Source organism: Melozone crissalis, unplaced genomic scaffold (assembly GCF_028551555.1).
Source record: "Melozone crissalis strain CALT ecotype California unplaced genomic scaffold, PUWL_Pcris_2 ptg000042l_1, whole genome shotgun sequence".
NCBI classification, from domain to species: Eukaryota; Metazoa; Chordata; class Aves; order Passeriformes; family Passerellidae; genus Melozone; species Melozone crissalis.
In genome coordinates, this window is record NW_026535820.1 from 55,905,326 (window position 1) to 55,931,355 (window position 26,030).

At 41.5% G+C, this 26,030-nt stretch overlaps 1 protein-coding gene across 2 annotated transcripts in view; it reads right to left on the reverse strand.

The window, feature by feature from the left end:
• Positions 1–26,030, reverse strand: part of F13A1 (coagulation factor XIII A chain) — a 59,854-nt gene that overhangs the window by 21,142 nt on the left and 12,682 nt on the right. For both annotated transcript variants that reach the window (XM_054284961.1, XM_054284960.1), the window contains exons 4-8: positions 19,334–19,585; positions 12,523–12,641; positions 6,778–6,885; positions 4,126–4,300; positions 932–1,070 (exon numbers count right to left, since the gene is read on the reverse strand). In XM_054284961.1, coding sequence (XP_054140936.1) covers positions 932–1,070; positions 4,126–4,300; positions 6,778–6,885; positions 12,523–12,641; positions 19,334–19,585 — 793 coding nt within the window. The remainder of the gene's footprint in view (positions 1–931; positions 1,071–4,125; positions 4,301–6,777; positions 6,886–12,522; positions 12,642–19,333; positions 19,586–26,030) is intronic.

Here is a 26,030-nt window from a genome sequence, read left to right on the forward strand (position 1 = left end):
TGACATAAAAGATGTCACAGCAACAGGTTCAGTCACTTCCTCCACCACGTAGTGGTTTTATTGCAGTTTTAATACACAGACTTCCAGAGATGAAGTTATTAATGAAACATGCTGATGAGCTGCTATGCTAATGAGTTGAAGATGTCATTGACACAAGTCAGGTATATTAACATTGAATAGGACAAATATCTCCTGAATTTAGGAATGTAGAGGTCACATTAATTTCTTCACTCTGAGGAGGAGAGGCTTGAGGGCCAATATCCCACACAGAGCATATAATCAATATATGCTACACTTCTCCTGTCAGACAGAAGACAGTAAGAGTTTGAAGAGCCAGTTAGAGGACTGCCTTCTCAAAAAGATTGTGGAAACTCCTCTTGGCCCTAGGGAGTTTCCTTTTTATAAATCTGGTGATAGCATTTCAGTATCTTTTATGATACCTTGACTAGTTGCTTTTTCAGCTGAACAGGGCTTATTTTGGAAAGCACCCCTTTGCAACAATGACTGTGTGCACACAATGTAAAACAGTCTACAAATATGGAAACTGGGGACAAGCAGATCAAAAAGGGTGTTTTTCCACAGGTATTGGGGTACCCCTTGCACCTTGGCTCCAGAAGAGTGGAAGTGCCCATCCTACCCTCTTCCATTTTTAGAAAAACTGATCCCTAAGGAGCATAAGCCCATTCCAGCTCTCCAGTGTGCTTAAATGAGCACTGCATGGGAATATTAATAGCAGGATTCCCCAGGGGTTGCCTGTTTATACCACAAGTCTGCATATTAGTCAGCCTACCAACAATCTATTCATTCTGTTTCACATAAGCCAGCAGTGTTCTTCAATGCACAGAGAAATAAACACAATACAGGCATTGCCATCATGTTTTTTACTACTTTGATCATTGACACATTAAAGGCATTTTCCAGGAGGACTCACCACACAGAATCTTTTGTAAGTCTGGTGTCCACTTTTCCGTCATCATCCAGAAAGAAGTCCATCCGTAAATTGGCATTGTTATCATGGGCAGAAGAATAGTTGGTAATGAGTCTTGCAGGTATCCCCAAGCATCTCAGAACTGTAGCAAAGACAGAAGAGTGATGAGAAGGACAAATATGGAGACTGTTTATGGATGACAGGGTGAGAGGACTGAAATAGCAATTACCAGAACAAAATGGGAAAACTCAGTCAAATCAACCCAAATAATTCCTTGTATCTGATTTATATTGCACATGCTTAATATTTGATTTGGTCTCAAAATTATGAGCATTAAAGACAAATACTGATACAAGGGTTATAACTGAAGAATCTGATTACCAGTTGCAAAGCAGCTTTGCATAGTGACCACATGGTGGAATTTCAGTCAAATCTGGGTGCAATGAGTCAGCTGCATGACCAAATGTGATACAAAAGAAAACAAGCTTGAGCTTGCTAGAGATACACAATGTATTAGGTCTCCTAGCATCAGTAACTTGGGAGAATTATGGGACAATGGTGAAAAGAAAATTAATAGAAAGTATTAAGGAGTTTAAACTCCTGTTAAGGAGTTTTTATTTGGAGTTTTCCTGTTTGATGTTTGCTGTCAGACAAGATCTGGAGAGCACAAAGAATAAAGTAGAAAATTACTGTTAACAATGGAGAAAAGCTGCATTATTTGCAACTGAAATGACAAGGTTTGAGAATCTGAATAAAATGTGTTACATAATTCATATTGCCTGCCAAGTAACAGCATTTTGTAGTCAATAATCCCTTCCTTCATTAAGGCCTTAAAAGGAGGATCAATAAAAAAGCCCCTAGCCCTCACTCTCACACCATCACAAAATAGTACTGATGACCCTTCTTACTATTTGACAAGGGGTAAATTTAAGAGATGTGGAAAAACTGTGGAAATGCTACAGCTATGTCCATAATCTGAAAGAGTGCACCAATAGGCTTCTGTGTTTGCTGTGCACTCTGGCAGATAAATAGGCACAGAGCACATCCCCGGGCTAGGGGAACGGGTCTGTGGGGTGACACATCATCAAAGGTCCTGGCTTTAAATTTAGGGGCAACATGGTTCTGCAAAAAGCAGAGTGTGAAGGGTTTTTGGTGGTTGACAGGGTTTGGTTTGTTTTTTGTTGTTGTTTTTTTTTGTGTGTGTGGTTTTGTTGTTGCTGTTGTTGCTGTTGTTATTGTTTTGGGGTTTTTAAAAATCTTTTTTGTTGGGGTTTTTTTCAGTTTTTTGGTTGGTTTTTTGGTGGTCGTGGTGGTGGTGGTTTCTGGTTTGGGGTGGATTTTTGGGGGGGGTGGTTTGTTTTTGTTTCCTTAAGGGAAAAGATTTTTATTGAAAATCCTATTTAAAAATAGTTCCAATGCTGCAGCGCTGAACAGCCCTGCTGCTACTGCTGGGTTTTGTATATTCATTACTGTCACTACTGTGACTCCCAATAAAGTGTAACACTGCACATTCATTTCAAGTTCCTGGATGAAAAATTACCTGGATGCATCCAATACCATATGTACCTATTGATTAAACTTAATTCAAGTGCCCTCCCAGGCTTCCAGCACATGAGCCATCAGGGCTCATTGGAAATAATTTGTCTGACAATTTCAAGATTAATGACCATTTTTTGGAATGTTTTAGCATTTTTAACAGATGAGTATCTGGAGTGTACAATATAGTGACCTTGGAAAGCTGAACTGATCACAATGATAAAACATTGACAGATGAGAGAGACTCAAAAACACCTCAAAACAATCCTGAGAGTTGCATGTGATTGTTTAGACCTTCGCTGTCCCCTGTGCAGTGGTCAGCAGCTGGATGCGTCAGTGGCCATCATCAGATCAGCCAATACTGGACAATATTTGCGTTTCATAATGCTCAACAAACTTTATACTTGCAGTGCAAAGTGCCAGGTCTCTGACTTGACTAATTTAGCAAACCAAGGCAAGTTTTGCCCCAGATAAATACACCTCTCCCTTTAACACAGCAGGCCCCGGGCTCTGCTGCATCGCCCCAGTTTCACAGTGGCCTGCAGGCAAATTACTGCATAGTGGTGATTCAGGACAAGTGTGGGGGGAAGGTGGGAGAACTGGTGTGTGTGTCTGTCTGTCTGTCATCTAGGGAAATCCAGAAAAGTCAATGGGCAGAGAAGACAAAGAGGCCCATGGAATCCACGGCAAGGAATTGCATTCATAAGAAACATTTGCATGAACTTTTTCAAACCCATTGTGTGAGGCTCAACATAACCAGGCAGTGTGCACTCACAGCCCAGAAAGCCAACAGCATCCTGGGCTGCATCTAAAGCAGTGTGGGAAGCAGGGCAAGGGAGGGGATTCTTTTCCTCTGCTCTGCCGAGACCCCACTCTGAGAGCTACCTCCAACTCTGGGGTCCCCAGCATAGGAAGGACATGGACCTGTTGGAGCAACTCCATAGGAGGCCACAAAGTGTGTTCCTGTGCATTAGCAGATGATGTTGTTAGAAAGTTCTAGACAGTCAAAATATGGGACTAATCCAAGGCTGCTTTCCCCAGTGGTTTTTATGATGCGCAACATTCTGCTTACTGCAACACTAGAACTCTAGTTTGACCAAATGTGTTTGTACTTAACCTTGTAGTGCTAGACAATTCATAAACTAGGCCATCATTTTTTTTCTCCATTCATGAACTCTATGTAAAATATTAACAGGGCTCAGTTAACAGATGCAGGGACAGTGCCCCTCAGTTTTCCTAGGACCAATACTCAGTAGGTAAGATTTGGCCTTTCTGGAGCAGAAACACTATCACATATCCCATACTGAGTATTTATTTAATCTTTTAGGTGTAGACAACAAGCACTCTGTCTAAGAATTCATGACAGAAATGTGGACTGTGCTAAAGGCCTCAACTTTCATACAACCTTACCCTCGTGAGTCACTGAGTACATTTGACTGAACCAATAAATAGTTAATAGATTTGTGTGGAAGAGCAGCTGACCTGAAGGACACACCAGAGGTTTATTTAAAGACCATCTATTTCAGCCATGTATTTTTAAGTATCTCTAGTATTTACTCCTGAACAGCACAGAGCAAGGAAGTATTTTAGTTAGTTTTACCTAAAAACTCTGTTAAGCAAGAGCCCCATAGCAGCTAGGAGCTTTTCTCACTGATACCTACATGTGTTGAAGACACCAGCAAAAACCCAGCACTGGCCATATCGGACAGGTTGCTTAGAACTGTAGTACTCCAAGAGAATGTCCACACTACCCGTCCAGGCTGAAGGTGCAACACCATAATCGTACGAATTGTTCCAGGATCCAGCAATCACACCGTCATCATCCCTGGAGTTAATCTAAAATCAAAGGAAATGAGCATTAGAGATGTCAGAGACTGAATAACAAAAAAGCTCTTTAACTTAGCAAACCACAAAGATGAGAAAGAGTGAATATAGTCAAGTTTAGGCTAGAAAGTAAGAGAGAAGTGTTTCATTATGAAGCTAGGAGTATAAGTAGGACAATCTTGTTAAGGGCCATGGATTCTCCAACACTGAACAATTCTGAATGAAGGTCAAATACTTAAAAATAATTCTGAAGTTAAAACACCACACTGAGTATCCATGTTGCCAGTTGATAAGATTTATTAACATTAAACATGTTTATTGCTGTGTATTTTTAATAAACATAATCAGTTATATATTGGTAAACAAGTCTCAGAAATATTAAGCTGTATTCTTTCCATCATCTGTTTTTCTGTCCATATCGGCACAGAGATTTTAATAAAATCACTCTTAATTTACAACAGATTGAGAAGAGAACCAGTCTACTCTTATTTTCAGAGTAGAAACTAATTTCTTAGGTCTGGCCCACATGAAAACAAGAAGGAAGTTGCTGTGTAAGTTTTCCTCTGGTAAGATTATACAAAGCAAAGAGTTTTGCTGACTAATGGCTATACCGATAGGCATTAACGAGCAATAAGTCTCCTAGCTGCAATTTGAACCAAACCAGTTGAGGCTGTGCAAAAAGCTCATTCACACTGTACCTTTTAATTATGCTAATGTGGAACAGCTACATGCCAGCCAAATAAATCACAATTCTCATTTAAAAGCTTTTGGCTGCATTAACTACTCTTTTATAATTAGAAAATCGACTTCCTGTGAACCTTAGGACTGAACTAAGATAAGTATTCAGAGTCATAACCAACGGGTTAAGAGGTTATGCCCATCTCACCAGCGTAGGAAACATGCCAAAGAAAGAATCACTTCAAGGACAGGACAGCATGTTGATCTTCACTCTCTACTCTGACTGTGATGAGTGGAAGAAGAGAGGGACTCTACCTGCTCTGCTGTGCCAGAAAGCCTCAGAAGGATTCCAGCATGGGGGGGTGCATATCTTCAGACAAGCTCAACTCTACCGCATTTCAAACTGAGCAAGAATGAGATTAAGTAGCACAGGTGGGATTTCAGCATCTCTTGCCCACTTATTACTCAGGTCCAGATTTCAATGACCAAACCCTCTGCCCAGTTATGGCCCAATTCTGCAGATCAGCTCCAAAGTCTACTGAGTCCTGGATTTTCAATGGTAAACTCCTCCATTTCTCTAAAATGTCAAGTGGCTCAAAACCCAACTAATATCCAAACCCTATTTGGATTCATAGACTTTGTTCAATTCTGTTCTGAGGGCTTTCACATTCCTTACATGAGGGACTTTTGCATCTACTAGTTCAGGGATGAGGAAACCACATTTGATTCTTTCTTCTATATAAAGGTCCAAAGCTGTATTTCCAATGTCTGGGGTGAAAGAACTAACTAAAATGTTACAAGACAAAGAGAAGTAGAGGTGTTCTCAATACTTCTTGCTGAAGCTATTCTATTTAACATCCAAGATTGAGGGGCTGGAGATTCCACTTCAATGTCTTCTAAGACAAAGACCTCATTTTCTTAAAGCCTGGGCAAGTTCTATAACAAATGTGTTAAGGAATCATCTATCTCCAGCAGCCATGTTTTGTGGACAGTCTATTTTAGTAGCTGGCTCAGTAGAACATCTAATTACTCTAGCTCAGTGACTAGAGTATTATTCTGGGAAGCAGAAAGCACCAGTTCAGACCTCTAATAAAGCAAAAGAGAGGACTCAGCCTCTGTCTTCCACAACCTGGATGAGTCTAGTATCTTGAGTATTAGGGATAGGACTGCTCTTGCACCCATAGCATGATTCCTGGTGCCTGGCAGCTGGAAAGAATGAAGGTCTGGATAGTCTCCTCAGTTATTTTAGGTACTTTCATTCTGACTGGGGTATGTGGACCTCATGTTAAAGAGGACAGTTCCCACAGTGTTTTCCTCTGGGGCCAAAGCAGCCCACTTATATGATTGTTCTCAGCTGGATTAGGTCATTCGGGGCTTGGATCAGGCAAAACAACACGCACCATTGCAGTGCTCTAAGACTCCATTGAGGTTAGCGCTGGAGTCCACATAAAGTCCCTCAGTTCCCCATCCAAAATTCCACCCATAGCAGAAACTGCTTTCTCAATTATATTAGCTACTGGAAAATGAGCACATTGTCACATAAGAAACACTTATGCCTGGAGTGTAATGTCTAAAAGTGGTTTTCCCACCAGTGAGGCACAATTCTCAGGAAAAGGCAATAAGCCAACAGCAGTTGCTTGAACCTTAGTGGAGAGAAATAAAATGTCAGACCCCAGAATGGACAATTGTCAGAATGGACAACTGATCTGTTGTGTGTTGGAGAGAGCATGTCAGGGCAAGAGGGCCAGTTAAATCAGCACAGCTTTGATTTATGCGTCCTTTCTGACACATATTAGGCATCCATTACATACCACTGCTGAGGCAACACGGCAGATTTTGATTGGGTTTCCACGACCAGAGAGCTCCAGTTCTGCCTTGTCCATCAGGAACAGGCAAGCATCCAGAACGTTTTCTTCAAACTAGATAAAAGAAAATAAAAAGGGCCACAGGGGAAAAATCGACTCACTTTTTATTCTGGAAAGAACAGGCAAAGCTATTTTTCCCTGTTGTTGTAATTGCTGATCAGTTTCAAAATTAGCTGGTCACATCAAAGCTCTGTGTTTAACAATAGAAATTTTCTTCTGGAATAGTCACCCATGTGTGGGAAAAAAATTTAAAATGTGAGAGTCTGTGAGGGAAGAGAGTATAATTTTCAATTCAATCTCAGTCCAGTTTCCAGAAGGTTGAAATGACAACACAGACTTTGTGACAGGACATGAAATTTTAAGTGCTAACAAGTATATAATAGGAGGGTATATAATAATAACTACAAGAAGCTTGTCTACTTGCAAAGGACTTTATGTCCTTCATAGATTCCAGACCTGCTAATTCCAGGGCTTCTCTGACACAGCCAGTGCATTGCTGAGAACTTGAACAATAAGAGGTTTGCCAGTGATAATTTGAAGACTCTTATATTTCAAAGTCATTTTTAAAATCTGTTTTAAATTGACAAGCCAAAAGCTTATTATATAGATTAAACCTGGTCTAAAAAATTTAGACATCAAAAATACCAAGTAACCTAAAGCAGTCTTCTTCAAAAATAGAGTGAAAAGGTACATTTTTTTCAATCTAGCATGAACAAGCACAAGAATGAATTGAGGGCAGAGGTGTCTAAATAGACCAGAAACCATTTGTCACAGAACTTCCCCCGCTATGTATTTCATTTTCCTCAGAAGAAACTGCATAACAAAGGAAAATACCTCTGTCCCCTGGAAAATGGCAGCAGACAGGAAATGCACAATAATAAAACAAATACTTTCTAGATACACAAACTTATACCAACATTCAAGGCTGTGACAGAAACTTCATGGTGTTAGGTTTTATGTTCTGTGCTTGTATCCTGAAAGATATGATTCATGCTAATAGGGTTTTTGCTCTCAAGCTGCTACTAGAGCTGGATTGATTTCCTAACTCTCTACAGCCTGGCTTAGGGCTCCTTGGCAGATAAGGCCATCCTGAATTTTACCTCCTGAAGAAAGTGAGAAAGGTCCCAGATCAAACTGCTGCTTAGGCAGTCTGGGGAGAGGAGAATGAAGAGTGAGGTCAGAGAGCTGAAAAGGAAGGCTCAAAGAGTAAAGACTGCTGCTGATACAGCAGGGAAGACGGGAGGGATAGAAGTGACATCCTAGACACTGAGCTCTGGCATAAGCCAAGAAAGGGGAAGCACATCGTGTTTCAACATCTTCAGCCATTTCCTGGCCAATGGAAGTCCTTTGCTTCTGCCTTGAGGATACCGCTGCCATATGGATCCTTTTCAGCAAGCATCCTCCAAGGCAGCACACCTCTCTTATTATCACCCACATTTGCACTGAATTACTTTCTCTGGAGCAGATATTCGCTAGTGATCACTTTATAGTCTGAGCAAAACTGAATTAATGGTGTTTGGGAATAGGAAAACAAGGATCAGTGTTTCTCAGAGACCTACTACTAGTATTTTGTCATTACTGGGAAGCTGAATAATTGCACATCCCAGTCCTCTCTACTGGAATGTGATGCAAATAATGTCGGGTCAATGACTGTGCTGTGGAGAACCTCTCTCCCAAGGAGAATCCTCACAACAGAAAATGTGAACTCTGGGCCCTTGCAGCTGTCATTCCAGGCTCAAATTCACTTTTCTTCGAGTCTGGCCCAACAATCTTTTGCCAGGATCAAAATCTGCTATCTGCACTTCAATTAATCAGGCCCGGGTTAGATCAGTAAGAGGTTTACCCTGCAAATTAAACTTTTCTCATCTACAGTTTATGAGACACTGTCAATCTTGCCAGTGTATACAGAAAGAATAAAGAGGAAATAAATAGCTATCAGGGTTGTTGCCTTCCACCTTAGCATTTACAAAGTGACATGAATGCTAGTGAAATAACTGGATTAACAGGGAAGAAAGAACAAGCTGCAAGGGCTACCTGGCTTACACTTTTGGAGTAGTGTAGGATTCAGAGTAGCCTTAATGCTAAGGCCAGTTTTACCCTTCTTGACTATTGAGGAATTTTAAAAATAATTAATCAAATTAAATCAGTTTTCTGCCCTCATTCTTGGCAAGAAAATCCTACCTAGAGGGAAGTGGAATAGAAAAATAGCAGTTACAAGGCTGAGCATCTCTGAAATATCAGAGGAACCCGAGAAGTAGTAGGCAGGGCAGCTAGGACAGTTGGGTGAACCTGATTCAGGCACAGTCCCTGTCTATTCCATTGAAGCTGAAATGAAAATAAACCTTTTTCAGGAGGAAGGAACTTTGGTAAAACCACCTGGGAAAAAATGCAGGTGGAAAATAAGGCACGAGAAAGCACCTAGGTGAAGTGCACACAGTCATGCCTTGTTTTACAGAGCAGCACATGTAGCTGTCCTGGGCACCCACCTGCATGCTAAACTGTTTCCAATAGATCATCTTCCATTTAAACCAAAGTAAAGAGGCTGTATCACTTTTTGCACTGGTTGACTTGAGGCTGTGTTTCTCACAGTCAGTTGCAGGCAGATGTGATCTCATGTTGCCTGTGGTCTGACCTGACCAAATGCATGTGCTGTAGAATTACATGGGCACAGTTTTTTGGGTTTCCAGGCTCGAGCAGATCAATGTGTGGACTTGAGAGAAGCCATGATGGCAACAGAACTCTATGTTCACTTGTTTTCATTTCTTCTTCTCACAAAACCAAAAGTCAACATTAAATGATCAATATAGCATCCAACTTCTGACATTTTTCAGCTAGAGAATTCCTATGTGCCTAGATTTCTTCAAAACCCAAATTTCCCCTGGATTCTCCATGGAATTTTCTGAGTGACTGCCTTTTACACTTTCCTAGGAGGGATCACAGTCATGTTACAAGGAATACCTCCATCCTCATTCATTGCCATGTTTCAATTGTTCTGGGTTTTTCTCTTCCTCTGTCCACATTTCTTGCATTTTTTTTCTCTCGTGTTGATGCTTCTCATTACAGACAATAGATTTGAAAACCATCTCCGACCAGTTTTGAACTCTATGCTCCTTTTCAATTCACAACCTGGGTTAAAGCTTCCAGCTGTCATTGTCCTAAGTAATTTTTTAGCTTAAGAACATTACCACGAACTAGTCTATCTGCAGTTTTGTATATGACCATGTACCTTTCACCTCTTTGACTCTGTGTGGCCTTGTGCTTTTTACTTACATGTTGTAAAGGGCTATATATCATAAATATAAAAAGCATAATTGTATGATATATCATAATATAGGCCTTTCTGCTAGTGCTTTTACTCACAGAAATGCTGCTGTTTTTAACATCTAGGACTGCCAAAAATGTGTCTTTAATGGTTGGAAATGGACAGGGTAAGATCAGGAACACTCTATCCTCCCTTTCACTGAAAGCAAGGGAACCACAAGAATATTTTTCTGTTCCTTTGCAGATTGACCTGTCTGTTAAACTCCTACAAAATTATTAATTCAATTAAAGCTCTTGGCTTGGACCTGTTGAGATACATCTGCCACAATCAGCTTTCACATGGGCAACCAATATCAAAAGATGCACCACAGCATGGGGTGAAAATCAGGTCCTCTGATTTCAACCAACACAGGAATTTCCATTTCCAAAGTACATGACAAAGGACTATGGAATGGCCCTAACTTCCCAGGCAGAACTACCTCCTAGCAAAACCAAATAAATAATGCAGTTTCTCAAGGAAGGCTGGTATTTGTGTCAGGAAGATGCCAGAATCCCAGAATATAAACACCTCGGACCAAGCCATCATAGGCCATAAATTTAACATCTTAGGACATAAATCCAGCATCTGGTTTAGGCAGCATCTTCCACCCCAGCTGCTTATTCCCCTCTCTCCCTCCCCCTTACATCTGTCATGGAGTGAATCCCAAATCTAGGAACAGAGCAAACCCAGAAATTACCCAGGGGAAAAAAAAATCAAGGAGATGCTTATTCAGCTAGATCAGCTCTCCAGTCTGAGTCACGGCACGGCTGCACAAGTGCTTGCAGGGGGAAAGAAGGGCCAGGAGGGGGCATTTTTGGTCAGCTTACATGCAAGCCCAGCTTTGGCCTCAGGAGCTGGCTCCACATCTCTTATATCAGAGGCACCAGCAGTTTATGGAATTTCTTCCCCGCTCCTTATTTATGGGTTGTTTTTGTCTCAGTCAGGAAACCAGTCAGCCCCTGCAAACAACTGCACTGACACAACCAAAGGAATGGTGCAGAGGCAGGAACTCCCTAATGCAGTGCTGCCACAGGGAAAAAAAGATGAAACTGTACCCTTAAATTAGGAAAAAAAGAGAGATGTGAGTTCAAAGAGCTCTCCAGGGCAAGCACGTTGGCAATCCATCCTGCTCAAGCTTTGAGGTGGTATTTAGCTGAGAGAGAAAAAGCAGGTTGTAAGGACCCTTCTGCAAGGCTGTGCTAGGGGAGGTACCACAAAAACTGAACGGATCCATCACCACAGTAGTAAGGAAATACCTTCTTAATTGTGCTGTTGTGAAAATCAACAGATGAGATGAGACAAATTGACCATGTCCAATATCTGTCTATTGGAGCCCCTCTGAGTGACAGCTAGGATTATAGCTTTGCTACAATTTCAGTTCTGCTTGGCAATGCCTTTTTCCCATTCTAACACAATAAATTAATTCTTCCATCCTGTGGGGATTTTTAGGCTGGGTAGCTCTTATGAGAAAGTTGAGGTAAAATAGGCAAGTAAAAAGTCTGAAACAAGGGGTAGTGGTTCTAAACTAAAAGAGGGTTGGTTTTGATTACATATAAAGGAGAAGGTTTTTTCAATGATGGTGGTAAATTGCTGGAACAGGCTACCCAGAGAAGCTGTGGGTGGTCCATCCGTGGAAGTGCTCCAGGCCAGGCTGGATAGGAATCTGAGCACCTGGTTTAATGGAAGGTGTTCGTGTCCATGGTGGGGTGGTGGAAACAGATGATCTTTAAAAATCCCTTCCAACTCAAATTATTCTATGATTCTGTGTTATTGAAGGCACACCAATACCCCACTCCAGCCTAGTGCAGGGTGTCTTCCCCAGACTGCAAGAGACCACTGGAGACTGATGATATCAAGCCCAGGCAGAAAAGGGTGAGAGAATTTAGAACTTTGGAATTAAACACTACTTTGTCATGGGAACCTTGTGACTATCTGATCCCCAAAAATAACAAAATTATTTCCACCCAGTTGCTAAAGCTAAAAAGAAAAGTCAAAAAGCAATACAACCTGTTGTCAAAAAATGAAAAAAAGCCAAACAAACAACTCTACCTTTCATAAATTGATTTGATCCTGAAGCAGCAATAATGCAGCAGCAGAAATACCTCTGCCCTGTGGAAACCTCAGCTAATGATTATAACTTCCAACAGGCAGCCTCTTAGTATCTGAAATATGCCCCTGAAACAAGGTCTTTAAATATCTGCTATTATAATATTGCTTTTCTGGATTAGGCATACACCCACTTCATGCAATTTTAAAATGATACCCCTTATCTTTCTGAAGGAGAAACCAATAATGCATTCCAGAGCCCACAGTCTCAGCCACAGTCTGGTGTCAATTAAACTCATTTGCTGTCCTACTGGGAGCATCCAGAGGAGATCTAAACTGCTCACCTGCCCGTAACTCCAGCTTCTTGATTTTACATCTTCAGCGTTTCCATGGAATACAATACCAACATCATTCAGGACATATTCTTCCCTTTCTTTCTCATCATCCAGGTACACAGCATCTACTGCATTAGTTTACCAAAAATAAATATTAGTACAAGTGCCTAATTTTCACATAGATAAAACATCTTAGCATATAATACATTCATTTTTGCTGAAAAGTACCCCTCTAGTTAGGAATATGATATACAACTTAAAAACATGCAAGATGGAAAAGTGCTGGCAACTCCTGCCAGTTTTTCTCAGGATCTGTAAAGTATGATTAAAATGTCACATCTCATCAAGAATTTTGTTATTAGTGTGTACAACTAATTTAAAAGTTGGAGCACCATGATGCAATTCTGCATCTATATAAACAGATCAAAGAACAATTTCAAACCTATTAATGTTAATTGAAAACAGCTCAGGTCAAGAGATCTAAAGAAAAATCTGTAGTGCATGAAAAAAATGGAATACAGTTTTTCTAACATATTAAAAGAAAGGTTTGGTTGCCTTTTCTGTGCATTACTTATTGACTGGAACATCCCTTCCCCACATAGCTTGACTGATCAGGTAATATGAGGAGAAATTCATATTCACAAGTGTCTAAGTGAGACCTAGAAGTAATTGCATGAGGTCTTTATCAAAACATATACAAAAGGTACATTCTAGACTAGACTTATATCAAAAATCAAGAGCATATGCATACATACTTGACTTGCAAATATGATTTACATGTGTAAATAACTCATTATTAACGTTCATAAGGAACCCTGAATGACAGGAAACCATTCAGACATTCACAGGGAAGTATGAAGCAGGCTGCAATGCTGAGATTCTAGAATAGTTAAAGATTTCTTTCTTGTGCCAATGCTTGTATTTTGAGAGTAAAAGATACACGTTAACAATTAATACCAGGGAAATGCATTAATTTGAAGAAATCAGTACTGTGGTTCCAGATAGCAATTTAAAGGAAATTTCCAACAGCTTGATATGAGCAAGTACAAAACTACACTCACTACTGTCATAGTAGATTTCTTCAGCACACCATTACAAATTACTAGAGGATCATTTAACTTTTAAAAGCCTATTGATTTGCTCTGTTTTGTTGAAATGCAAATCAGCTTTCGTGTAAACCTCATCCTCAAAAGCTTCTTCATTTCTCCATGAATCTGCAATTTGGCCAAAAATAAGCTAAAACCTGAGCCCAAAAAAACCCACAACCAAACAAACAAAAAAAATGTTTAAAAAATTTAAAAATTAAAAAAATTAAAATAAATAAAATTTTAAAAATTAAAACAAAAATTAAAAATATAATTAAAAAATAAAATAATTAAAAAATTTAAAAATTTTTTAACATTTCAAAATAAAATAAATTTAAAAATTTAAAAATAATTTTAATATAATTTTAAAAATTTTAAAAATAAAAATAATTTACAAATAATTTTAAACATTATAAATATTACAAAATTTTAAAATTTAAAATTTATTTTAAAAATAAAAATTAAAAAAATTTAAAATTAAGAAACTTACAAAATTAAAAATAAAAAAAATTAATAAAAAAAAAAAGCTAGAGAAGCAGAGGTTAAATTCAAGGAGCCTGCATTGCATTTGATGAGATCAGTGCTTGCTGTTATGCTTTATGGCAGTTGCAGTCCAGGCCCTGAAGACTAAGTACAACTTGGAGCAAGCAGAGGAACAGCAGGTTCCATGGAGTTTTACCTAAAGTAGACAGGTGTGAGACCCACTTGGCAGGGTGATATTCACCTGCCTTCTAAAGCCAGGGCCACTAAGAAGTTTGTAAGCTTTTCAGTACCCGTGACCTAGGGTAGTGAAAAGCTGCAGTCGTGTACAAAGCGGATGATCATAAGTTTGCTAATTCAGAGGCTACAAGGTGAAAGAGAGTGTTCAAACTTGACAGTGAATGAAAAGGCTGCAGCCATTTCTGCAAGCAGGGACTCTCATACACTTATGAAACTGTATATTACATGATTTTTTTGTGGTCCAACAGGTTCTGTATAACATCCCACTAAAAATATGGCAGGTGTTATAGATCATGTAGGCTCTGTTTCATTAGGCTGGATTTGCCTGATTTGCTCACTGAACGATTATCTGCATTCTCTCACTGAGCACTGGATTTTATTAAAGTCTGTTCATACAAATAGTACATAGAGTTCATTTAAAGAAGGAGAATTCACACCTTCTTCTGTACAGTTACACATTCAGTGAAGTGTGTGCATATGCCTTCTTGACAGCTGTTGTTTTCTTTTGGGGATTAAAAATATCAACATTGATCTTGCTGGTATCAATTGAGATGCTTATGCTATTTTGAGACTGCATGATCTTTGCTAAATCAGATGAAAATTGATTAACTTCTCTGTCGAATATTTTAAATATTTGTGTTTTTGATAAGGTAAAAAGGTCTTTTGTGTTTTATAGGGAAGCCAGCTGCTTTGATTTTTGACAGCTTTCACTGCCCTTGAGACTGTTTAGAAAAAAAATATGAGGCATTTGTGACTACTTTGATGCTAAGCATGCTCTACATAATGCAACTCCTAATTATTTTGTGCAAGTGGAGGCTCACATCTGACAAACAGAAGAATTCCACAGAAATGTGCTGGGTTTGTTTGTTCTTTTTCTCTAGCAGTTCAGAGGTTTTTTTACTCACTTTTATCCTGGGAATTTACTGAGACACCAGCAATGCTACAAAGAAGCAAATTAGCTTCCATGCTACTCTGTTTGAAGTTGGGAAAGGTGAAAATGCACTTCACGTGAAGACAGCACTGCAGGTGAGGAGTCCCTTGCTAAAGACATGAGGAATGCAGAGTAACCCTTTATATTTGGGAAAGGGAATGAGTTATACTCGGCATGGAGGGACCCTAAACCCAGCTCAGCCACCCTGTGGCACTGGAAAAGCCATTTCTTCATGCAGACAGTGACAGCTGAGCGCAGCAGCACCAGCAGACAGGTGGAAGTGGAAGCAGCAGGCTTGCCCTGAGCCCCCAGCCTCCCTTCAATGTGCTCCTGAGGGAATCCAGGAATGTGAGGCTGGGCCTCAACTGGAACCCACAGGGCTCATGTTGGGAAGAGGACAGTGCTGTGACAAACCCCAAGCTGCAAGAGGTCAATGCAAAACAAAACACAAAACACACTATCTACAAAACACACTCTACTCAGGATCAAGGTCAGTATGCTGCCTTGAATAGTGCTAGTACTTGCCTACATTAATGTAGCAGAAGGGTGAAGCTCTGTGTGAATTTTGCCCATTTGGAATCTATGGCACAAGCAATCAAATTTAAGATTTACCCATAAAAGTAATAAAATGTTATTGGGCCAGATTTGGATGACTGGTAACATGTGAGATGAGTCCAGAGTCAACCACATGTTACTAATCCTCAAACTGTATTAGAACATTTAAGCAGAAGGAATATGCAGCTGACCCAATAAAGCGGCAATATATTAAATTGTTTAAATGTAATCCACTTGCATGAGGCTTGGGTAAGCAAAATGCACACCTCAGCCCACAGGGTCTGCAACTTACTCAGCTACACTGTGCACCTCCACCTGTGAGAGAGTCACAGAAGTCAGCACAAGGTCTTTTGCTGATAAGCACTTAATGCTCCCCAGCAGAAAGTTGCAGGGACTCAGCACCTGCTTGGAAAGAGCTCACAGCTCCTTGGAAAGAGCTCACAGTATCCAGATCAAAGGAGTTCTTCTCTGCTTTCATGTAGTCTGATATTGCCAAGAGTTTAGTTAAATTCCAAGAAGTTATCCTTAACTACTTGCCATTTTTATCTTCTGTTCCAGAACTGAAGAGAGCTCTGCATGCCTAAAAGCACATCTGTTTTATCCAGCTATGTCATCTGGCTGTAGAAAGGATGCTGCCTCTCCTCACAAACTTTACCTTGCTTATTAAGTAATTAAAACTTCACCTGAGTAGCTGAAATCTCAATCTACAAGTTAGCTGAATTCCCAGATGTTTGGGGCTGGTGTATATAATTTTGGAGAACCTGGCCCTGTGTCTTTAAAGCATTCTTTGTTATCAGTCTTAAATATAGCTAAAGGAATTAAAATATATAAAAACATATGATGATTCTGGAAGCAAAGTACTCTGTAGCTTGACTGGTAAAGTATTCAAACTTCTTCTGAAGCAGCAGGACAAGAAAAACAACCCTGCCTGGGAAAATATGTCAAAACTGAACTATAGTGAGAAAAGGAGTAATAAGAAAGGGCACAAATGCCTCTGTCTTAAAGAAAAGCTCATACTGACATATTGATGCTCCTCCGAGATGATGAGTCGGAAAGCTGCACCAGGCTCTAGGGCCGACACTCTGCTCCCTGCTATAACAATCCCCATTCATTCCTGGCATCACTCTCCTCTCTTTTTAATGAGGCTTTTCACTCAGACTTTTTTGCTTAGCTATTAAACCAGCAAACAAGCCTAGAAGATTTTCAAACTATTGTTTTCTCTGCACTTTAACAGCCTCAGTTTTTCTACCCTTTTGTCATTCCACTGAAAAATCTTTTCCAGCCAGGGGATAAAGCATGAAGAAACAGTCCTTGATTTTCTAACAAAAGGAGAGGAGGGAAAGACAGATATAGGAGCCAATTACCCAAACTACCTAGGAGTAAAAGAGGAACAAGAAATGAGGATATATCTAAATCCAAATTAAACAAGCAGGAAATGAAAACCACAGTATTCAGCAAGGGACAGAACCTGAAGCCATTGAGACACACCTGAAAATGTAAGCTGCAGAGGGAAATGTGGTCCCCAAGTTGCCTGCCCTGGCTCTAGGGTCACACAACATGTCTTTGCTGCCTAGAAAATATTTTTGCTTTCCTAAGGCAGACTTTTTCTATCAGCCTTGAAGATGCCTGCCACTGGAGGCAACTGCTGCATGTCTTGCTCCCTGTGAGTTTACTCCCATATTGTGGTTTTTAATCTTGCTGGCTTTTGGACTCATTCAGCTCAGGTGTGAGGGAGGGAGGGCACAGGAGAGCAAAGTGTCTGTATACCATGAATAATGGTGGATCAGTCTGCATGTAGAATTGCTGGGCAAGGAGTTGTGAATTAGGGATCGATTTTCCCTTTTTCCCTCTGACACCTCACATCAGCCTGTGTGGTCCCAGTCACACCACAGTGGGGTAGGCAACCCCCCCACATCACATCTTTTCTCCACATTAGGACTGCATGCAGCCCTGGCTGGTTGCCTGCTAAACACAAGGTAAACTGAGGGAGTTTGAGAAGATTTTCCCTGGGGTTTATACCTTTCCAAAGACGAGAGAGCCTCTGCAGCATTGCTGTGCTGGCTGTTAAAACACACAGGACTAAAACCAAGTAGTGCTCTACCTTTAGGCAGAGCTTTCTACCTTCCGTGGCTGAAGCTGTGAGTCTGATGATGCCAAAACAAACATTGAGAAGTTTTGTCTGCTCACAGTTAATCATAGCTTTGGCAATGTTTCCTCTCTTTCTGTTGCCCACCCTCCAGAACAAACTGTTAGCACACTGCTCTGAGGTACCTTACACTGATTTCAGAAGTATCTCACAGTGTGGCAGGGCCTTCAGCCCTGCCCTTCCCTCCTATTCCCACTTAACGAACTCCTCTTTATTCAGCATTAATCTATATCTTCTTAAATAATGCATAAGCTAATCATTGCTTATATTCCCTTGGACTAGGGGCGAGTAATGAACCCAGCACAAATCATTCCATGTACTGACAGCAGTGCAGCTGAATAATGGGCTCTACTAATACTGCTAAACTTACTTGTCACTTGGTAGGAGGGCCCTTCTTTGGTACAGGATTATTTGATGCAAATACTGTGGTAAAAAAATGGAAAGATGAAGGAAGGGTAGCGGGAGAATATTGAAGGTAGCTGGTGACCTAAATATGCTGCAATACATGTGATTTGGAGCCTTGCATGTGTCGGAAGCTAAGACAGTGCTACAGCCTGTCAGAAGGCAGAGCCAAACATCTCTGGTCCTCCTTGCCCTCTCCTGAAAGCCAGACACAGAGTTCATTGGGTAAAATACAACCCTGACAGCATAAAGCTTGATTTCTTCCAAGGATCCTAAGAGATTAAAAAAAAAATAATTGTTCTTCAACCCACTGTATTATAAAAAAAAGGCTCATTTGCAAAATGTTTTGTTCCTCAGAGAGGGCACCGTTGCTAATTAGTCACCACTAAAAGGGAAGTTATAAGGGCAAATGTCATGTAGCAGCAGGAAGGCACCACCAGTGATGCCACAGCAAGCTGCCTCCACCCAACCTGTGCAGCTCCCGTTAAATTCCCACAATATTTTGACTTCAGATGTTCAATCCCAAATGTGGCAATTAGTAATGTAAGACAACAGAGTATGTGAAGCCACCACATCCTGCCCCACAACAAATCCTGGAAAAAATTATGCTTATATTGACTTGTTTAAGGCACACACAGGCACAGTGGAGACTCTCAGTGTTGCCTGTTCAAGTCAGAGTAAAGCCTTAGGGTGTGTTTACTATGAGAAATGGAGCCTGAGCTGGCAAACACAGGCTTGGCCTCATAAAACTGCAGAGTTTAGACAAAGTGAAGTAATTGGTTTCCAGCATGGAACCCTGCTTACACAGGGCTATTCCCCAGCCTGAAAGACTTGACTTTTGGCAGAGTTCCTGTAAATTTTCCAGACCCAAACTGACATGTCTCCAACCTCCTTGGTACCACTCCCCCATTCCTGGACCAACCCACCTAAAAGCTGATGAGCCCAGCAGCACAAAGTGCAAGCCTTTGAGCAGGTACTTACGCTGGCACCAGGGATTGAACAAGATGTAGGTGTCGGTCGCTGAATTCCTGCGTGTCCGAAGGATGCCGTAGGGAGTCAAGACAGCAACATACAAGCGAAACTTGCCAATGATGCAGGTGGCAGAGGACATGATGGACAGCCGAATGGAGTTGTTTTCCCGGTGGATAACCTTCGCTCCCCACTGACCGGGTTTTAGTGCACCGCCTACTGGGATTGGGATGTAGGTGCCTTTGTTTTGCTGTGGGTAGCGACCTGGAGTGAGAAGTGAAGACAGTTTTTAAATTTTCCAGTAGTCCTCTGTCCTTTTGTTTTATTTTCAATGGAGGTGACAGGTTTTAGTGGGCAAAAAGAACCTACTCTCTCATTGCCCTTCACAGGGCCTGGTAACTTGACAAATAGCTGCAACAGCTCCCTGCAGGCAGCCTGTCCCCACAACCCCACCCACCTCTCTCCAGCAGGCTCCAGTCTCACTGGCTTGAGCACTGCTAGAGCATAGATAGCCCTGCCAGCATGAGAAGGGGCTGTCCAGGCTTTTCTTGCTCACCATTGTTTATCCTAGTGCACCAAGCTGCACTCCAGCTTGCTCCTTGCCTTGGTGTCAACAAGACCAGCTAGACTGTTGGTAAGTTTAGGAGTTTAGGAGTTTAGGTGAGAGCCCTTCCCCAGTTCAGATGCACCCACCACCCTTGTTGCTAGCACACAAGTGCCCTCTGGCTTGTGTGCTAGCAACAAGGGTTGTGGGTGCATCTGATATCAGCTTTGGGGCTCTTTAGCAGAGCAGAACCCTGTTCTTCTCTGCACTACTGCACTGCCAAGCAGAGGCCAAGAGCTCTTTCATGAAGTCCACACAGATGGAGGAAACACAAATGAGTCCATATGCAGATATCCAGTGCTCGGTTCCCTCCGAGCATCCACTCCTCAGGTGGTTTAGATTCTGGATGCCCAGAATATAAACCACCACACTGGGGCTGAATCACCAAACTTTCTCCGCCAGAAATGGGTCCCAAAGTATGACACGCCTCCAAAGTACCTCACGTGAGAGTCTGCCTCATAGTAAGACAAATCACACCCCAGAGGAGCTTATTTTACTCCGCCAACTCTAAAAGTAGCTAGATGGATAGGCTACATGTAAACATGCACAGTGCCAGGATTCAAAGTTGTGTGAGGCTCCACCCCTTGAGACTGAGGTAGAGCCAAACTAAATCTGGAAGCCAACCAGAAGCACAGACAGAAGACACATTTGTGAGAAGGATGAGTTCTGTATCTCATTCTCAAATCTACTCTTCATTTCATATTTTAGGCTGAAAGTCGGCCTCATTCAAAAATAGGGTAATGAAAAGCAATGATGGCAGACGGAGGGACAGACTTCTATATTTTTCATTCCTACTATTTAAGAACTTCAAAATTAAACTCATTTTCCTGCTTGCTTATTTTTATACTGCCCATGTAGAGATAATTGCAGATTTGAACGCTGCTACATTTTGGGAAAGGACAACTCCAGCTTTAAATCTGAAACTTGCAAGCTGCCACGACATTTGTGTTTCTGAGAAATCTGGGGCTACTGTGCTTCATCCAAGAGGTTATTCTGAGCACATGAATTTTCATTCTGTAGATATTCAATGCACATAAATAACCCACTTTGCCCTGCAGGCCAGGGATGCTGTAACCCATGAAACTCATTCAGATCAGTGAGGAACACAATGGAAGGAAAAGACCTACAGAAGAATAAAGGAATAGAATAAGAGAGCAAAATCAATAGAAAACACTAGAAGATAGAGCACTGGACACTTCAAATATAAACCATCAAAAGAAAGCCAGTATAGAGAGAAGAACCTATAGAGGTAACAGATCTGGGAGCTGAACACATTTTTGTTCTTTGTAGTGCAACTGTGCATGACCCAGCTTGCATCTACAGTTGATATTTTGCTTCTAGTTTTGACATAATCTGTTTCTAAAAAAAGCAATCTAAACAAAGCAGCAGAGCAAACCAAGCAGTTGAACTGATATCCTCGAAAACTGTTAACAAGTGCTACTTTTAAAAATACCTCCTGTACCTCCTTCAGAAAGGTGGGAGGGGGAAGAGATTACTATTTTAACATGGTTAGGAACTGACATCCTTGTCTTTGCTGGAAGCTGCATGTCGGTGTAGGAGCCTATTGGGGACAGGAGGAGCTGTGCTCTGGCAGTGACTTTGCACCACCATGTCTGTGTATGCCACGTGTATATGGGAAGACTGCAAAATCACTTCCCAGAAAATCTGCCTATAGAAATCTGACAGGATCTCAAAGAGGCCACAAAACTTTTCAAGACATCCTTATGGGACCACTGCCACTGGCACCTCATAAGCAGGTTTGGCCAAGAACCATTCTCATTTGTTCTGAAAACTCAAAATCCCATTTTCCCTTCCAAACAAGCAAAGCCACAAGACACCCTAATATACCTTTTGCTCGACAGGGCAGCAGCTGTAGTTGCTGTTGAAGGAGTATGCAAGATTCTTTCAGCCCAGAGCCCCACACAGCTGGTCCCACAGAGTAAGAGGTCACTGCATTAGCATGCTCTCTCATGAGGAGGTGCTCTCGGGCACCAGGGATGCTCTACATCCCTGCAGACATAGCAGGTTTGCCAGGGACGGATATCCTAGAAGTCAGGATACTTTGCACTATGTTATAAATAGTGAATACAAGAGGACAGTGTTTGCTCCTGACAGACAATCATGATCTGGTGCTTGCTAATGGTTACATAAATCCTGAACCCACAAGGAAGTTTGGGAAGATGAGCAGAGCCTTCAAGAGCACAGTCAGCAATTTCCAAAGTTTTCTTTGAAGGGGGGACAGGTTCCCTAATCTTCTGAAATAGAAGCAAACCAAACCAAACCAAACCAAAAACCAAACAAAACAAAATGCAAATGGAACAATAGGGGGTGTAAATGAAAGAGTAAGGGAATTGTTACTTCTGTTAGGAGCTTGTGGAGCTGAATTGTAAACACACATCTAGACACCTGACAGCATCAGCCACACTAGTCTCATTTACACTCATCTGTTGTCTTGGTACTAGAGTGCTATAAAGCTGAGTAACTTTGGCATTGCATGCTAAGGTTGCTGGCCAAATAATTCTTACATAGGCTCAGTACTATGTTTATCAACTCTGTAGGGAAGTGCTATCAGGATGGCTTGGCCTTTTCACCTTTATCTACATCTTGAGCACACATTTCTGGCTGCAGTGGGAAAGTAGAGCCAGCTTTGGCTCATAGTTAGGATATCTGCAATGTTGGCCCTTCCTCAGACAGAGTAACATGCAGTGGTGATTTCATTCTCTGACTGAGTCTCCAAGGAAGAAGATTCAATACTATCCAAAGACTTACTACCAAAAGCCTGTAAATGCCTGGCAGAGCACTCTCTGTAGGGTCTCTGGTGCTAACCCAACCCACAGAGAGGCAGGAGGCAGTTTGAGTGCATGTCAGAACTGGGACATGTAGACAAGATAAACCCTTTTTATGCTGACAGGAGGGTGCTGACATTGTGCCAGTAGCATTAGCTGGCTCAGGATCTCTCCAGCTCTGATTTGCACCACGAGTTGGCAGCCTGAACTATGCTCCACAGCCAGTTCTTTGTGGTTGCCTCACTCCCCAGTGCTCACGTTTTCTCTGGGTGTAGGAGGCCCTGGCCCTCACATGAGGACATTTCACAGCCAATTGCTCTATGGCAGACAAAGTCATTGCATGACATTATGCTGTTGGGATGTCCCTGTCTGCTCACTCTAACAGCACATGGAAATGGGAAAATCCAGCCTGTGAACTCAGAAAGTCTGGAGATTCCTGCACTGTGTGATTTTTTTTAACAGGCTCCTTCAAAGATATCATGTACTGAATAGAAGCTACTGACTGTCCTGCCTTTGAAGCAGGAGAGGAGAGGAGAGAACTCACAGTGACCCCCTTTCTCAGGGCTCCAACTCTGCATTTCAGTGCTAGGTCCTGAGCCACAATGCTGCCAGAAGACATTAGTTTTTACAGAAACCTCCCTTGTACAGAACATCTAATGGCACAAACAAATCTATTTCCCCTGATGCACAGTGCACAGGTCTGCAATCCTTTGATACTTCTTTCTTCTTTCTTATCCTTTCTTATTCCACCCTGGTTTCTGTAGCTAACTAAGCTAGGGTCCTAAAGCTCCTTCTCACTTCAGTTGCAGCTCAGCTTGACTCTACACTTCTTGGGGTTACCAGGCACTTAGGAAAAGAGGAGCAAAGTAGCTGCTGTTGCTATTGAAGAAGTTCACAAGATAAATTAAAAAATCGTGAGTAAAGATCTGCATGGCAAAAGGCACCATGACTGCAGCACATGTGGATGTGGGTATGCATGGGATGTCCCCTGTCACACATAAACACTTTACAGGGGCAAAGAGCAAAGTGCAGCATTTGTTAAAGCTTGCCAAAATCTATTTATGTAGCGGCAAAATAGTAAGCCATCTAAACCACAGAACTGTGGCCACACACATGCGTTCAAAGTCAGATATTTCCAACATATGCCTTTCCTCCCTAGCATGTCAGTTCTGGGCCCATCAGGCACTGAGGCAAGCTGTGTTAAATTCTGGGTAAAACTGCCACACCAGAGAGGGATTACAGCAGCAGAGAGAGGGTGACAGATAGGTACAGTGAGTTCAGCTGTCAAAACATGAGCGGTCCTCCTCCAGTTATCCAATTCTGCCGCTGTTCTTTAAAAGTGACTAACAGGAACCAAGGCTTGCTTGGTTCTATTCTCCTCCTTCTTCTCTATCCTGTCCCTGGAAACTCCTGACTACATGTAGTTTAGTTTTCCCCTTGATCCCCAGTAGACATGCACACTGCTGTGTGTGTGTATGTGTGTGTGTGTGTGTGTGTGTGTGTGTGTGTGTGTGTGTGTTAAACAGCTCATAAATGCCAGGGCTGAATTAGTGCTGTGCTGCTGGCACAGACACTGGAGGGACCAGCAGGTGCTCTTGGATAGGTCCCACACAACTGAGCTTTAGTTCCAGCAGGGAGGAAGGAAGGTTTGGTAGTACAGAGATTAGAGATCTAGTGACCTTCACAGGGAATTTTGTTCCTCATGGAAGTGGGATACCTCAGAAGAGAAGGAGGCAAACAAAGCTGTATCTCAGTAGCCTTTGTCTTTTTAGCAACCCTCCTTGGAAGATTGGCTTTTCAAGAAGTCAAGTGACCTGTCTCCCTTTGGAGTTGTTGATTACACACAGTAATTAACAATTTCCCTATAAGTTCATTTGTTTTATCTAGATGCACTCTTTCTTATAAAGGGTAAAAAAAATCTATCTCAGCACCATTTATGGAAGTATAATTACTGTGGTAAATAAGTTTGAGCTGGAAGTCACCAGTGCAGCAGAGTAAGCCTTTTGATAGCAAGCAGACTTGGAGATAGGTGTTAGCATATGGGATTTATGACATGAAACACAGAGTAAAACAAATTAGAAAGAAACAGGAGAGGTGCTCCCATAAAATTCCAAACAATCAAAAGAAGCAAGAAGAAGAAATATTTTTTTGTTAAAAACATTAGTCTCTAAATCTCTAACATCTCATCTGGGTTCCTACCACCCTCAAATTCCATTGCCTTCAGAGGTGCTATATACAAACTTGGAAATGTAGTAAACACAAATATCTTGAAAGAAGTTTTCCTCATGGCTCCAGTTATGAATCCTCAACATCTGGCTACTCTGTCCCAGCAGTGAATGTTTGTAGTACTTTACAATTGCAAAACATACATCAGAGCCATGCACCTTAGCTAGTAAAATAACTAAAAAATACAGCCAGATTTTATGTGCCACTTGATGCTGCTGAAGCAGTGCAAAAGTCAGCCTAATAAAGCCTAATTTGCATGAAATACTGCATTCATAGACCACCTCAAGGGACTCCCTCCTCTCTACTCCTCTGGGGCCCAGCTGGGAATTCCAGAGGGGAGGAAAAGAATACCCCAATGCCTTTGTTCAGAAAGTGGAGAGGTTTGTTTTTTGTTAAGAGCTGGCAAACAGGTCTCTTGTCTGCTGGGAGGCAATCTCTAGGAAATATGTTCTGCTGCTAGTAAATTATTTTTTCTGACATAAAATTGAAACTCCAAGTTTAGACCATCGGGTGTTTTTGCATCTCTGCTCAATTTTTTGTACTTCTTTGTGAAACGAGGATCTAATAAACTCACAGTGCTGAGTTACCTACCAACACAGTGTGTCCTCTAGACTGGTTAATTCTCTTGATAGAGCCAAGGAATCTCCTAAAACATGAAGATCTGAAGTTTTCCAAAGAGCAACTTTTACCCAGAGTAAGATTCAGCTTGACATCCCATCCCTAGTGCTGGGGGACATCTCATGTTCCAGCCAACCTCTGTTGGCTACAATCCACCCTGCCCTAAGACTGCTGAGGAGAATAGGTGACAGCAGAGGTAGCAATACTTCCCACTAAGGCAGAATTACTGCTTGACAAAATCATCAAAATCTCAATAATCCTGGAATCTTTCCTGGCCCAACTCTGCTGTGAAAACAGGGAAAGGCAGTGGACACTGTAGGACAGTATGAAGAACTCCATAGATTCTGGTGTGCATCTCCTGAACTGGACCTCTGGTTATTTAGTGGAACTCAGATATCCCTCTGACTGTAAGTGGGAATTTGGTATCACCTAAATAAGCCATATGGGATCAGCTCTAAAATCTTTAGGTTCTTAG